The following is a 15,483-nucleotide window of genomic DNA, read 5'->3' as shown; positions in this document are numbered from 1 at the left end:
ATTCCCATCCAGTGCCTATAAAGCAGGCCTAGTTGTACATTTTGGTCACAGTTAGACTTTGGTGCAGTTATACATGGCAAAAGAGGGCCTATGTATTTCTTTTACACATTGCAGTAAGGCTGTGTCAACGGTACTCCAGAAAGGTGCTGCCAGATCCATGCTGAATTGAGTAACAGTTTTCCACAGCTATTTTGAAAGTGAATGTAAAAGTGAAAGTGTTCTCATATTTAAGTTCCCCTGCCAATCAAAATGAGAACCTGAGCTCTGTATATAAGAAAAGAACACTATATGTATGTGTGCATACATGTACATGTGTATATTTGTGTGAGTTTGGGGGAGAATAAGAGAGACACACATCAAAAAGAATCAAGGGACATATAAAATACAGGCACAGGCCAGGTGTGGTGGCTCACACCTGTAATCCTAGCACTCTGGGAGGCCAAGACGGGAGGATCGCTCAAGGTCAGGAGTTTGAAACCAGCCTGAACAAGAGCGAGACCCCGTTTCTACTAAAAATAGAAATAAATTAATTGGACAACTAAAAATATAGAAAAAAATTAGCTGGGCATGGTGGCACATGCCTGTAGTCCCAGCTACTTGGGAGGCTGAGGCAGAAGGATTGCTTGAGCCCAGGAGTTTGAGGTTTCTGTGAGCTAGGCTGATGCCACGGCACCCTAGCCTGGACAACAGAGCAAGACTCTGTCTCAAAAAAAAAAAAAAAGTACAGGTCCAGAAAATAAATTGGAAGAGATACCAAGAGTCAATTACACTTAAATGTATTTATGTATTTTAAGCAATTAATATATGACAGAAACAGTGCTAGATGCTGAAGTGATAAAGACAAATGAGATTTACAGCTTACCCTCAAGAGACCTCTCAACCAAGGGGAAAGAAAAAATATGTAAACATGAACATATTAATAAAATGTTTACAGCTATGATGGAAGTACTTACAGGATAGATACAGGACACATAAAAAAGGTGAGGTGGCCATGGGAGGGATCCAAGGTGAAAAATGGTCACAAGAAAATTTTCTAAGTGGACACCACCAGCACTGGGGTGATGCCCAGAGAGAAGTGAAACATTTTTAACTATGGTGCTCCCTACCTCTGTTTTGAACACGTAACAGAGCTTTGGTGTGGGTGTTGATTGGGAATTTAGACAACCAAGCAAGAGTTCTCAAGGCACATTGAAGCCTGCTCAACTCTAACTACTCCCCTAGACGTAGAACCCTGCTCACAGTGAATTTAGATACTAATGTGATTCAAAGCATAGTAAATACAACCACAAAGTAGAATGATTTTTAAAAATCCATTGTTTTTTATACTTTATGCCATATAGAAAAACTCTGGGTGAGTTTTTAAGGAGCCATTGATGATTAATTCAATTAATTCAATCGTTCTCTCATTTGGAATAGAAATAAACAAAATATTTAAAATCAGTGAAAGTACATGGAATATTAACTTTCACAAAACCAACATATCCAGGTATTTTAAGATATCTATCTTATTTGTGTTGATTTATTGACACTTTCAATTATCTCCCAGATGTTTAGAGAGGGCCTGAAATAATAGCTTACCAGAGAAACATTTAATCATATGATATCTGCTCAGAAATTAACTTGCACTCTGCCAACTTTTAGATACAAGGCATTGAAAATTTCACAAAAGTAATGATTATTCAAACTTTGACTAATACGGAACAATTTAGATGGAATGCTAGGAAGTATCGACGTACACCTGAAGTTTCACATGTACCAGGATCAATAGGTGAGTTAAATTTCTTTGAGCAATTAGGAGAATTTACTTTCCTTTCATAGAATAGCCATAGAAGTATTTGGAAACTGTTGTATTGAGGAATCCTTTTAATTGCCATATTTGAAATTTAATATATGAAGCCAGACTGAGAATGTTGAAGTTATGCCTAAAAATTATTGTATATTTCATCTATAAGAATAAGCATGCATAATTATCAAGATGCTATGAAAAAGATTAGGGAATTATTAGCTCCTCCCCCAAATTAAAATATTTTAAATAGCTTACTATCTGAACAGTAGACATAAATCACTAGAACTAGATGGATAATCTTGATATAAAGCCTATTCTTCACACAAATTTTACATAATAAAAATTTAATCATAAATAATTATTTAATAACTATTATTAAGCCATTCATTTAAATTTGGAAAGTAAGTTTGAGATTTATTTAAAAATTGAATAGTAAAGAATGAAATTATAAAATAAATAACAGTAATAGAATTTAATATTTGTCATTTCACTAAAGGGGAAATAATGTTTTAAATTTAGAAATATAGAAATTAATTTTAAAATTCTGATGTCAATAAAAATATTAAGAAACAAGAGATAAGCAAAGGACAATTCACAGATGAAAACTTATGCTGAAAACAAAATGTGGAAAACATTGTCAATAAAAAAGCAAATAAAATAGTTGGTCCATTTAATTCGTGAGTTTTTAAAAGAATTATAATACCTATTGACCAAAAAAAAGTAGTGAATCTAATATATATTCTTACTTTGTTGATACCAGTATAAATTAATAAATAGTAAATTTATCAAGAGATTCCAAAAGCCATGAAAGTGTTTATATCCTTTGATTAAATTATATAATCTCTAAACATTTATCCTAAAGATATAAACCAAACAAAAAATAAAAATGAATAATTGAGCATTATTTATAAAAATAAAAAATCAGAGTATATAATGATAAATAAATGGTTCATTAAATAAACACAACAATCAACATTGAATATTACATAGGCATTAAAAATTAATTTTTCATATCCTAACTTAGAAAAGACTAATGATATATGTCCAGTAAAAATACCAATGATATAACATTATGTTGCTAATTTTAAATGAATTTTATATTTATTATGTCACAATTATGTAATTTTGAATCTACATGGACACAAAATATTGTCATTGCACATGTCCCCACCAACATTAAGATTAAGCACTGACAGGTTCCAGTTCAAGATCACTGACTAGATGCAGCCAGCCAGTGTGTACCTCTCCCACAGAAAGGAATCAAAATTATTGAGTAGATATTCGTGTTCAAATAGATAGTCCAAGAGAGAATGCTGAAATTCAACAGAGAAGTGAGAGGAAGCAGGAAAGCAGAGGAGAGGGAAGTCAGCCAGCCTGCTTGGCCAAGATTAGCAGGAAGACGGGAGAAGTTCCCTGATGCAGGCAAAGTGAGTGAGAGGTCCCTTGGGTTCCACACTCCTGCCAGGGACTTATAGAATCTTAGCTATGAGAGATCCCCTAGACCCTTCCGGGCCCCCAAACTAATGCAGGGAGCTGCCTTGATATTTCTCAGAGGCATTGCTCAAATTTGCATGTATTCCCACAGGCTTTCAAGTCCTGAGCAGCTACAGCTCAGCACCATTCAGAGAACCCTAGCCCCCAGAGGTCTCTATCTTGCTCTGGAGCTACCAAAGCCACAGGCCCATGGAGGGAGCAGGGAGGCTGGGCACTTTCTTGTGCCCCAAGGACAGACACTGCTGAGGGAAAGAGATAGGAGTAGTCAGTGTGCCCCACAGATGCCAGCCTCCACTGAGAGGGCCCTCCCTCACTGGTGGCAAGTTCAGCTGCAACCTGCTAACATTTGGGTGGCCCAGCCCCTAGAGGTTTGAGCTGCCACTGCCATTGTTTCTGCTGATGCTACTGGGCCAGGGAAGGAGTGGGGAGCTGGACCCTTTTGTGCACTCCAATGACAGATACTACTGCTGCTGTTGGTGAAAGATGAGGGGCTGTGAGTAGACCGTGTACCCCTCAGCTGCCTCCCTCCACTGAGGAGGGCCCACTCTTCATTGTAGCTGTAGCTTGGCAGCACCTTTTGGGGAGCCCATCCCCCAGAGATCTGCAACCTTGGTGCCCCCCACTGCCTTCTGCAAGCCACTTGGATGCCTGTCTCTGCTACGCCTGCTTAGACAGGCCTGCCCTCCCCAGTGACAGGCCCATAGCAACTGCCCTGCCCCTGCTTGAGCATTCTGCCAGCAGCCAGGCGATCAGCCCACCCCACCCTGTCACAGACAGCACCTGAACACAAGAGGGCCTAAAGACAAGTTTGCCAGCTCAGTCCTGGTCTGGTTCTGCCATCCAGGGACCTGGGAACTGGGGACTATCTAACCTAGTCCACTACCACTGGCACCTGAACATTCCCCCAGGGTTCTGAGGTTGGGCTGACCCAAACTGGCAGCAACACAACAGCTGGTACTCACTGGCACATATCAAAAGGCTGGGACCCTCTTCCTCTGTATGTACAGAGCAGATTTCCCTGGAGAGGAGAGTTAGCAAGCCACAAAGCTATTTGTTTGGGGCTGAGGGAAGCCCCAAAACCATTTAGGAGAAAGCTATGGGACAGGCATTCACTGTGGCTCTCAGTGAAGGCACAGTGTCTGACTGAGCTGAGAGTCATGAGCCCCAGATGATAGGGATGCAGACCACGATTCTTCCTGGCTAAGACACAGAGCTGTTACTGTCCCCTCCCCCTTGCGGAGACCTTGGTGCAATTCAGTGGGAGCCGCCCATCACTCCTGGGAGGGCTGAAGCCTGTGCTTATCGTTGAGATATCTGTGGGTGAGTTTGGTGGTCCAGTCCCGCCCAGCTTTGTTCTCCCATCTAGGGCTAAGCAGGGAACTCAGAGTACCAGGCATTTCACAGACCAGTTCTTTTGAGACAACAGAGAACCCCTGCTGGTAAACAAAGGTCAAACACATAACCATTGGAAAGTAAATTAATACATAAGACATGATAGAGGGGCAGAGCACGATGGCCAAATAGAATGTTCCAGTAATCATCCCTCTACACAAACACCAAATTCAACAACTATCTATGCCAGCAAGCACTTTCAGAAGAACCAAAAATCAGATGAGCCCTCATATTACCTGGTTTTAACATTATATCAAGAAAAGAGGCACTGAGGGGGGCAGACTCCCCATCCCCCAGCAGTATCACACCAGCACACTGAGTGGAGAGAGAATGTGTGTACCTGGGAGGGGGAAAGTGAAATGATTGTGGGACTCTGCATTGAAATCCAGGGCCACCCTGGAGTAGGGGAACCCAGAACAGGGCAGAATTTTGCCAGTGTCCAAAGAGGGAGAATTTAGACCAGTCCAGGCAGAGAGAAATTCTCTACCTTGAAACCTGAGTTCCAGTTAGCCTCACCACCAGTTGACAAAAAAGCAGCCTGGGCCTGGAGTAAATTAGGTAAGGCATTCAGGCCACAAAGGTGCGGTACTTGGGCAATTCCTGTGGCTGTGCTGGCTCAGAGCCAGGGGACTTAGGGTATACATACCTCGGGGAGTTGGCTAACGCCAACTATAGGCAGTGCAGCTCAGGGAGTCTTCTTCCAGTTGAGGGAAAGAGAAAAGTTCAGAGGACATTGTTTTGCAACTTGGGTACCAGATCAGCAACAATAAAATGAAGTATCAAGCAAACTCCTGAGGCCCCTGACTCCAGGCCTTAGTTCCTGGAAGGCATTTCTGGACCTATCTTGGGCCAGAAGGAACATGCTGCCGTGAAGGAAAGGACTCAGTCCTGGCAGGATTCATCACCTGCTGACTTAAGAGCACTCTGAGGCTTTGAATAAACATCAGAGGTAAGCTGGCTTTGCTGGTGGCCATAAGGGAGTGCCCACATCACTCCTCCCCCAGTATAGACCATATGTGAGGCCACGAAACAAGTCTCGACAATTTCAAAAAGTTTGAAATTATATCAAGTATCTTTTCAGAACACAATGGAACAAAACTAGAAATCAATAACAAAATGAACTTTGAAAACTGTACAATTACATGGAAATTAAACATCATGCTACTGAATGACCAATGGGTCAATGAAAAACTTAAGAAAGAAATTAAAAAATGTCTTGAAACAAATGAAAATAGAAACACAACATACCAGAACCTATTGGATACAGCAAAAGCAGTATTATGTAGCTTATAGCAATAAATGCCTACATCAAGAAATAGAAAGACGTTAAGTAAACAACCTAATGATGCATCTCAAGGAACTAAAAAAACAAGAACAAACCAAACCCCAAGTTAGTAGAAGAAAAAAATAAATAAAGATCAGAGCAGAAGTAAATGATATTGAGACTAAAGATAAAATACAAAAGATACAAAAAAGAAAACATTATTTTTTGAAAAGATAACCAAAATTGTCAAACTTTTAGCTAGACTAAGAAAAGTAGACCAGTCCAGGCAGAGAGAAATTCTCTACCTTGAAACCTGAGTTCCAGTTAGCCTCACCACCAGTTGACAAAAAAGCAGCCTGGGCCTGGAGTAAATTAGGTAAGGCATTCAGGCCACAAAGGTGCGGTACTTGGGCAATTCCTGTGGCTGTGCTGGCTCAGAGCCAGGGGACTTAGGGTATACATACCTCGGGGAGTTGGCCAACCCCAACTATAGGCAGTGCAGCTCAGGGAGTCTTCTTCCAGTTGAGGGAAAGAGAAAAGTTCAGAGGACATTGTTTTGCAACTTGGGTACCAGATCAGCAACAATAAAATGAAGTATCAAGCAAAGTAGAGAGAAAACCCAAATAAATAAAATCAGAGATGAAAAAGGAAACATTACACTAATACCATAGAAATACAAAGAATCATCATAGACAACTATGAATAACCATACACTGACCAATTAGAAAATGTTGAAGAAATGGATAAATTCCTGGACACATACAACCATGAAGAAATAGAAAGTTTGAACAGACCAATAATTAATAATGAGATTAAAGTGGTAATAAAAAGTTTCCATCAAAGAACAGCCCAAGACCTGTTGGATTTACTGCTAAATTCTAACAAACATTTCAACAAAAACTAACACCAGTTCCACTCAAACTATTTCAGAATATTGAAAAGGAAAAAATTCTTTCAAACTCATTCAACTAGGCCAGCATTATCCTGTTACTAAAAACAGACAAGGCCACAACAAAGAAAAGAAAACTACAGGTCAATATCCCTAATCAAAATAGATAAAAATCCACAACAAAATACTAGCTAACTGAATTCAACAACACATTAAAAAGATCATTCATGATGATCAACTGGGATTCATCTCAGAGATACAAGAATGGTTCAACATATATACATCCATAAACATAATATATCGCATCAACAGAATCAAGGACAAAAACCATATGATCATTTTAATAGATGCAGAAAAAGCGTTCAAAAAATTTAACATCCCTTCATGATAAAATTTTTCAACAAATTTGTATAGAAGGAACATACTCAACAAAATAAAAGCCAGATATGACAAGTCCTCAGCTAATATAGTACTGAATAGGGAAAAATTGAAAACTTTTTACTAAGATTTAGAATAAGACAAGGATGCTCACTTTTACCACTCTTGTCAACATAGAACTAGAAGTCCTAGCAAAAGCAGTTAGACAAGAAAAATAAATAAAGGGCATCCAAATTGGAAAGGAAAAGGTCAAATTATCCTTGTTTGCAGACAACATGATCATATATTTAGAAAAACCTAAAGATGCCACCAAACAACTCTTAAAACTGATAAATGAATTCAGTAAAGTTGCAGATACAAAATTGATATACATAAATCAGTAGCATTTACATAGGCCAATAGTGATCAATCTGAGAAATAAATTTAAAAAGCAATTTCATTTATAACAGCCACAGAAAAGTAAAATACTTAAGAATAAATTTAACTAAAGAAATGAAAGATCTCTAAAAGGAAAACTAAAACACTGTTGGAAAAAATTAAAGAAAACACAAAAAGAAATTTTCTTAACTCACCAGTAGATTTGAAACTATACTACAGAGCTATAGTAACCAAAATAGCATGGTATTGGCATAAAACAGACACATGGAACAGAACAGAGAACCAAAAAATAAACCCACACTTACAGCCGATTAATTTTTGACAAAGGCCACCAAGAACATACATGGAGGAAAGGATTGTCTCTTTAATAAATGGTGCTAGGAAAACTGAAGATCTATATGCAGAAGAATGATACTAAGAATGATACTTTCACCATATATAAAAAACAACTCAAAGTGGATAAAAGACTAAATTTAAGACCTGAAATTTTGAACCTACTAAAAGAAAACATTGGGGGAAATGCTACAGGACATTGGTCTGGACAAAGATTTTTTGTTAAGATATCAAAAGCATAGGCAACCAAAGTAAACATAGAGAAATGGTATTCCTTCAAGCTAAAAAGCTCTGCACAGCAAAGGAAACAACCAAAAAAGGGAAGAGACAATCTACAGAATGGGAGAAAATATTTGCAAACTATCAATTTGACAAGGGATTAATAACCAGAATGTATGAGGAATTTAAACTATTTTATATTTATAGCAGCACAATTCACAATTGCAAAGATGTGGAAACAACACAAGTGCCTGTCAATACATGAGTGGATTAATAAAATGTGGTATATGTATACCATGGAATTCTACTCAGCCACAAAAAAACAATGGTGATATAGCACCTTTTATATTATCCTGGATATTGCTGGAACCCATTCTAGTAAGTAAAGTATCACAAGAATGGAAAAGCAAGCACCACATGCACTCACTATCATATTGGTATTAACTGACCAACACTTATGTGCACATATAGTAGTAACATTCACTGGGTGTAGGGAAGGTGGGGGGGGATGGGTATATTCACACCTAATGGGTGTGGTGTGCACCGTCTAGGGGATCGACATGCTTGAAGCTCTGACTCGAGGAGGGGAGCAAAGGCAATATATGTAATCTAAACATTTGTACCCCTGTAGTATGCTAAAATTTAAAAAGAAGTATTGGGGTTATTGGGACAATGGATGATTTTGTCACTATACTTTCCAAACTTTCTACACATTTGTTATATAACCTTTATAATAAAATACTTTTAAACCTTTCTTAAAACATGATCTTCTTCCCACCAGTTGAGATTACTACAAATTTCAAATCACAGATCCTGAGTGTGATTTCAACCTAATGAATTAATAATTTGACAGTTGGATAACTGAAACAGTAACTGTGTCAGTGATTGAACTAACACTGTCTTTTTTGAAACAGGTCCAAATAAAATGTTTGAAGAAATCATTCCTGAGTAAAAAATATTAAGAAGGTAAATTTAAAGTATTTTAAAGTTTTATTTTGTGTAAAAGAGAGTCTGAATTTTATAGAAACTACCGATATTTTTCTCTTTTTCTAAAAAAGTTCACCTGCTAATCATTTTGTAGGTTTTGGTATGAAAAGTTTCTCTTGGCACTGGGTACAGTGGAAATTATATATATATATATTTATGTATATATATATGTTTATGTATATATATATACACAAATATATATATAGGTAAATATTAGAGAAATGACAAAGAAAAACAAAGTTTAAGAAATGCTAGACTACCTGTCTTGAATTACATTAGCAACCAGGCCTTACCAGGAATGGCTACAGTTGCAGCATACCTGACCCCTTTCTACCTGGGCCGCAACTTGCACTGGTCTGTATAGGCTTCTGGTGCAGCCTCGGTTAAGCATCTGGGATCTTCCAGCCTGATGGCAGTTGGCCTGTGTTCACCATGCCTGGCACAGAGCAGAATCTCAATAATAAGTGCTCTAATATCATCTAATCCCAGACTGATCTAAGTTATTTAGAAAGTTCCTCAAAAGTATTGATCAATTTCATAGTTGGCTATGAACTTAGGTCACTTTGAAGATTGTTGGATCTTCAAAGCCCCAGACCAACTTTGCAATAGGATCCCAAGTTATGAAGCACTATAGGGCCCTGGAATTGAAACTGAGCAGAGAGAAATACAGTGAAAATACCTCACTGCATTTACATCAGCCTACCTGGTGCCTGGATCTTAGGGAGCTTCACATGGAGATGGAGTAGAAAATTCATTTTCAATTTTAGTATTTGCCAGGTTGGTTATATCATTCCAAGAGATGCTTATTATACTACCCAGAATCTGAGAAAGCTCTGCTAAGGATACGTGGGCCAGAAAACTGTGTATTTAGTTATTAAGGAAATGTTTTGTATCAATTAAGTCTATTTGCTCTAATAGAACCAGGTATAAACTTCTGAGAACACAGGTGTCTTCTCCCTCTAACCTCTCCTCACAAAAATACGTTGAAAGAAAGGTGACTCTAGGCTCTGTGGGGAAGTGGAGGATGTTTCTGGCATGTCCATCCCAGTGCCCTGGCCTTCAAGGGAATGATACTCTTCTTTAACACCCAAGTTCCCACCCCACATGAAAGCAGGATGTTCATTCTCTCTGAAGTATTTAGGAAACTTCTTAAGGAAGCTTTATTTCAAAGCTTCCCTAGTTATTGCTTGTTGTCTATAATTCCTGGCAGAATGACATAAGGTCTATGGCATGAGACTCTTGATTTAGCTCTGAGTTCTACCACTTACCAACCACTTGACCTTGGGCAAGTTTCTTAACCCACCTAAGCACCACTTTTCCCATCTATGAAACAGGGATAATAGCAATACCCACTTCTGTGGAGATTAGAGAAATGGAAAGTACACTGCACAGTGCTTGGCACATAACAAGCAATCCCTACACAACACACAATTTCCATTATTCTCTTCTTACTCCTTCTTAACATCATGAACTACTTCTCCACACTTCTTTGGCTCTTCCCATATTAATTCCTTAAAAAACACGAGTACACTCACCTCTTCTAATCTTCCCAAACACAGCTGCTCCTGAAAACTAGGGAATAACAAAGGGAAATCACCATTTTAAAAGAAGATACAGAGGACATTTATGGTAAAATATTAGATGACTTTTAGAGCCCACTGACTAGGCTTTCTCCTTAGCCCTGGCCAGCCACCAAGCTGGTAAGGTTCAGCTTAATAGCATATTGAGGGGAGTAGAGGGGAAAGCCAGGGAAGTTAATGTTCTCCCTGTACTTATACTTAAAGAGAGCTACTTTTCCATCAATTAAAAAAAAAATTGATGGCATGGTGGTTGTTAATAAAGAAGCAGCAGTATGAAAGTGAGAGTCTGTTAAATGGCAAAAAATATCAGCTAGGGAGACATATAGAGAAAATGGTCAAATTGCATTATTTAGTAGATGATTTTTCTCCCTGATATTAGCTCCTGGTTGTATTTCTAAACCAGCTCCTTTCCCACTACCCCTAAACCCTCTCCTCACCACAACTACCCGGGGATTGTGGCTTTCCCTCTACATGGTAAAAGCCCCATAAAGGCCTGTGCCAACATCAAGCATCTCCTTGCAAAGTGTTTTGCTCCCCAGGATGAAGCACACAGTGCTCTAGGCAGTTGCTACTGCCTAGAGTCCCAGCCCTTTACCCCTGCCCTATCGACCAGATTCTACAACCCTGCTATATAAATCTGACCCTTCTTAACAGTCTCAAATTTGACTCCTGTCTCGTATCTCAATTTCTAGATTCAACAGCCTGCTGACTTACTTGATAAGCTCAATGAGAATGATAACATCTAAGGAGTCCCCTAGAATAAACCTAAAGGAAAGTCTGGTAAGCTGCCTCAGTTTCCTTAACATGATCAGGAGCACACCTGTCCCTGGAGATACAGACTGAAACCAGTGTTCATTTCCCCTTCATGTGATGGTGTAAATCACAGCTCTTTCCACTAACCAGCTGATTCTTTGAACAACAGCATTTCTAAATTCTAATTTGGAAAATTAACTTTAAAAATAAGATTCCTTTATCTACATTTCCGAGAACTTCACAATCTCCCGGTTTCCTCTTTCTATCCTGCTACTTAATCTCACATGCAACATTGGCAGCTCTCAGTTCGGCAGGTTATTTTTCAGGCTACAGGTATTGTGGGAAGATTTAAAAAGATAGAAGTTATGACTTCAGTTCTCAAGTGTTCATGTTAATAAGACAAAATCTACGAGGAAGCAATTAAATAACCACACAAGGTACACTGTGGATAGTGCCAGCTGTAGTTAAAGAAATTCAGAAGAGAAACAGATGACTATGGAGAGTGAACCAAGTCTTTATGGAGAAAGGAAGAGGCCATGCAGAATAGAGGATACAAGAGAGCAAGACCTTCGGGGAACAATGAGTAGAACCCTCAGACAGTTGATTACTAAAATGTGTCTGTAGGGAAATGTTTGTGTGTGTGTACTTTATATGACTCTAGGTCACATATATCAGATCACTGAGTTAAAAAATTAAAACCATCAGATAAATAGGTTTATCTCCATTTTAAAAACGTAACTCTTGCATGCCGCCTCCTATGACAAAGACCATGTTTAAAAATAGATTTAAAAGTTAACAATACACTATGGAAAAGTAGTTGCAAGAACTATTTGCTCGCAATAAGATCAGTATCTTCACCTTGGAAAAATGATTAGGAAAAATACTGTAATTCCAGCAGGCAAACTTATCAACAACTAATTCAAGATTATACTTAACAAGGGATAAAATAGCAATCTAAGAAATGCAAAATTAAACAGTGACATATTAACATTTGCTTCTTTAAATTCACAAAATTTTTAGTCAATGGTAACATCTATTTCCTTTGAAATAGATGAAAATTCGGTCATACAGGTTTTCTCTTATTTTGCTGGTACATTAGTAAAAGCAATTTGTAACAAAAGTCAAGAATGCTCACACCCTTTGACTCAGTGATTCTGCTTCTGGGGAATAATGCAAATGGAAGTGATCCTTAAAGTAAACATATGTACAGACTGTCCAGGCCATGACTATCTCTATGGCAAAAGCAAGAGCCCAAGCGTTCAACAATGAGAGTGTATGTATTAATAATTTCACTACAGATCATCCATTCAAAGAAATCATGCAATCAATAAGAAGGTTGGTTGTATAGTCCAACATAATATGAAGAAAAAGGCGAACATGCAACATACAATATATGTACATTTTTAGCATGAAAAAAGGCTAGAAAAGATAAATCCAAATGCTTAAATTATGGCATTAGAAGAGTGAGAGCAGAGGTGGTTTTGTTCACTTCTCTTATTTTATGTCATTCTATTGTTCTTGTAATGAAAAACATGATTATAAAACTATTAAGCATTATTGAAATGTAAGGTATTTGAATGTTTTCTGTTCTTCCTACCACCCTTTCTTTACACTCTGCAATTCTGGTGCTGTGAAAGGGAGTGGTAATAGCCTGACCTGAAGCTCAGTGAGTGGTAAGGGCTTAAGTCAATGTTCCTAACAATGGAAAAGCCTCTTCCCGATAGTCCACAACCTGCCCCTGTCCGGTTCAGCAGGCTCCAGTGGCTTCTCAGACTCTGAATCCCAGTTTAAAGCATGCTGCCACTGCTTTGTGAACAAGTGATTTACACTCACGTGTTCAACTTCTTTCCTTAGCCTGAACAATAATGACCACATGATGTTTCTTTAGGGAATGAAACTGACCCTCTAGTACAACCTGTTCTGGGTTATAGGTCCATGTTGAAAGATTTCAAAGCTCTCTACATTTTAGGTTTTTTATTCCCACTTCTGTTAGGATTGGTTGACAAGACTGTTTTGAACACGCACCGATGCTGCTGCTTTGAGAGGCGTCCTGCTGCTGAAACACACTTCCCTACATCAAGAGGTAGCAGCTTCAAGTCAGGTCCTGTGTGGATGTATATGGTGCCAAGGAGAAAAGAAGTTTGGACCTTGCAACCAGCCAGTTCAAAATATATATTTTTGTGAAATTTCCTTGATTTAAAATATCTGTTATTTTAAGTAGACCGAAAACATCTCAGAAAATGTTAGAGATCTTAGAGTTTTTGTTTTAGAGCAAGAAAATAAGCTTATACCACTCAGATAGTTCCCATATTGCTCTTAGAGCAATAATGGTTTGATTCATCTTATGAAAAATAAAATGAATTAATATAGTTTAAATGTTGCTCTTGATCCAAGTATTGATTTTTGTCATTCATTGTGCTTATCTTGGGAGCTCTCAGAGAGTTGTAATAGTGAAAAATGGAAACTGATTCAGACTGAACCATATTAACTCAGCCCTAAATGAAACTTCCAGTAATCATTTTGTTCATGATTATATTCACAACAATAAACATAATGTCTAGCACATAATTTTAGAAAATAGACTTAAATGTTAAGAGTTAGTGAGTACTTTCTGTATGCTCGGTGTATAACAGATGCCTTACAGTTACCAGTGCATTTAATCTTCATAACAACCATGTAAGGTAGATGCTATTATTCCCAATTTATAAATGAGTAATCTTAAAGAATGACTTTGAATAATTTGCAGAAAATATTACAGCTAGTAAAAGGCAGAGCAGAGATTTGAAAACAAGTTATTATACTATATAAACCTTTAGTTATGGTAAGCCCTAAATAAATATGTGAAGAATTTAAAAATTTTTAAATGTATCTTCAGGAGCAGGCTTCTACTCAGGGTTTAGGAAATATGAATGTTATGCCAGACAACTGGAGGTGGGCACATTTCTAGGAGCCCAAGTGTAAAGACTTCTGTCACAAAAGTGTCTTTATGGAAAAGACAACTTGGTTTGTTCCTGTTGGGAAAATCAAATCAAACTACTACCACTTCTCTCCAAAACTATCCTTGGCTAGTTTTTTTCCCAGTGATAATTACATGACAGCTGTTGCAATGTTTGAGGGATCCTATTAGTGAGCACACCTCCTCTCCTGACCTCTGAACCAATATAAAATTAAGATAAAGGATTAAGGCAGACAGAGATCGAAACACACAAATTCACCATTATTACTGGTTGAGCTGACATAGAGAATGTGGTGGCCTTCTTTTCCCTAGAATTGGAAAGATTGACTACTATGGGCATTTGTCATTAAGCTTAATGCATAGCTGAGAACAGTCGAAAATACAAGATTTTTAGGAGTAAATTCATTCCCAAAAAATATTAAGAAGAAGTGGCTTCACAAAGAATGTCCAGGTTCTGCTTCCAGATTCATCAACTAGATAAAACACTGCACCTCAGTAGAATGAATGAGGAGGTGGAGACAGGTTAGGAGTGTAAAGGCCACAGAGAGTTCAGCCCTCAATCCAGACCAAGTTTTCTGGAGAGGGAAGAAATGCTCTGAACTAACAAGTTGTGTCACATAGGGAAAGCTTAGTATGCATTGGAAACTCTTTTGAGTGCTTTTTCCTCATTAGCTCATGCAATCATCACGTGAATGTTAAGAGGTAGGTACTATCATTAGCCCCATTTTGCAAAGGCAGTAATGGAGCTTAAGAGTATACAGATGAAGGAGCTCAGGAAATTTCACCTCAAAATATAACTCCTTGGGATAAAGAGTATCTTGAATTAAAGGCCCTTATTGATCAACAGGACCTGGAAGGGGCTTTCTCTATTTCTTCATAAAAAACCAGACCCATCAAAAAGAACAATTGACTTCCTTTCCCTTCCCTGTTATCTCAATATATTATAGGAAAGAAAATCAAGAATGCAAGCAGATTTGACCCAAATCATCTTAAATATAATACCTGTCTCATAGGCTAATCTAATTTCCAAGTAGAATTATTTACAAGTCAATCTGTTTCCCCCATCCACTCATT

The 15,483-nt window shown here is 38.0% G+C and overlaps 1 protein-coding gene across 1 annotated transcript in view; it reads left to right on the top strand.

Moving 5' to 3' along the window:
- The window catches only part of SLC9C1 (solute carrier family 9 member C1), a 96,597-nt gene extending 87,512 nt beyond the window's left edge, over positions 1-9,085 (top strand). Inside the window, exons 25-26 of the mRNA XM_012787465.3 lie at positions 1,642-1,768; positions 9,048-9,085. Of these exons, the coding sequence (XP_012642919.1) occupies positions 1,642-1,768; positions 9,048-9,085 (165 nt within the window). The remainder of the gene's footprint in view (positions 1-1,641; positions 1,769-9,047) is intronic.
- Positions 9,086-15,483: the final 6,398 nt, after the last annotated feature.

The sequence above is a fragment of the Microcebus murinus genome, chromosome 1, assembly GCF_040939455.1.
Source record: "Microcebus murinus isolate Inina chromosome 1, M.murinus_Inina_mat1.0, whole genome shotgun sequence".
Taxonomy (NCBI): domain Eukaryota; kingdom Metazoa; phylum Chordata; class Mammalia; order Primates; family Cheirogaleidae; genus Microcebus; species Microcebus murinus.
Note: the sequence above shows the minus strand (reverse complement) of the source record. Positions and strands in the feature narration are given on the sequence as shown.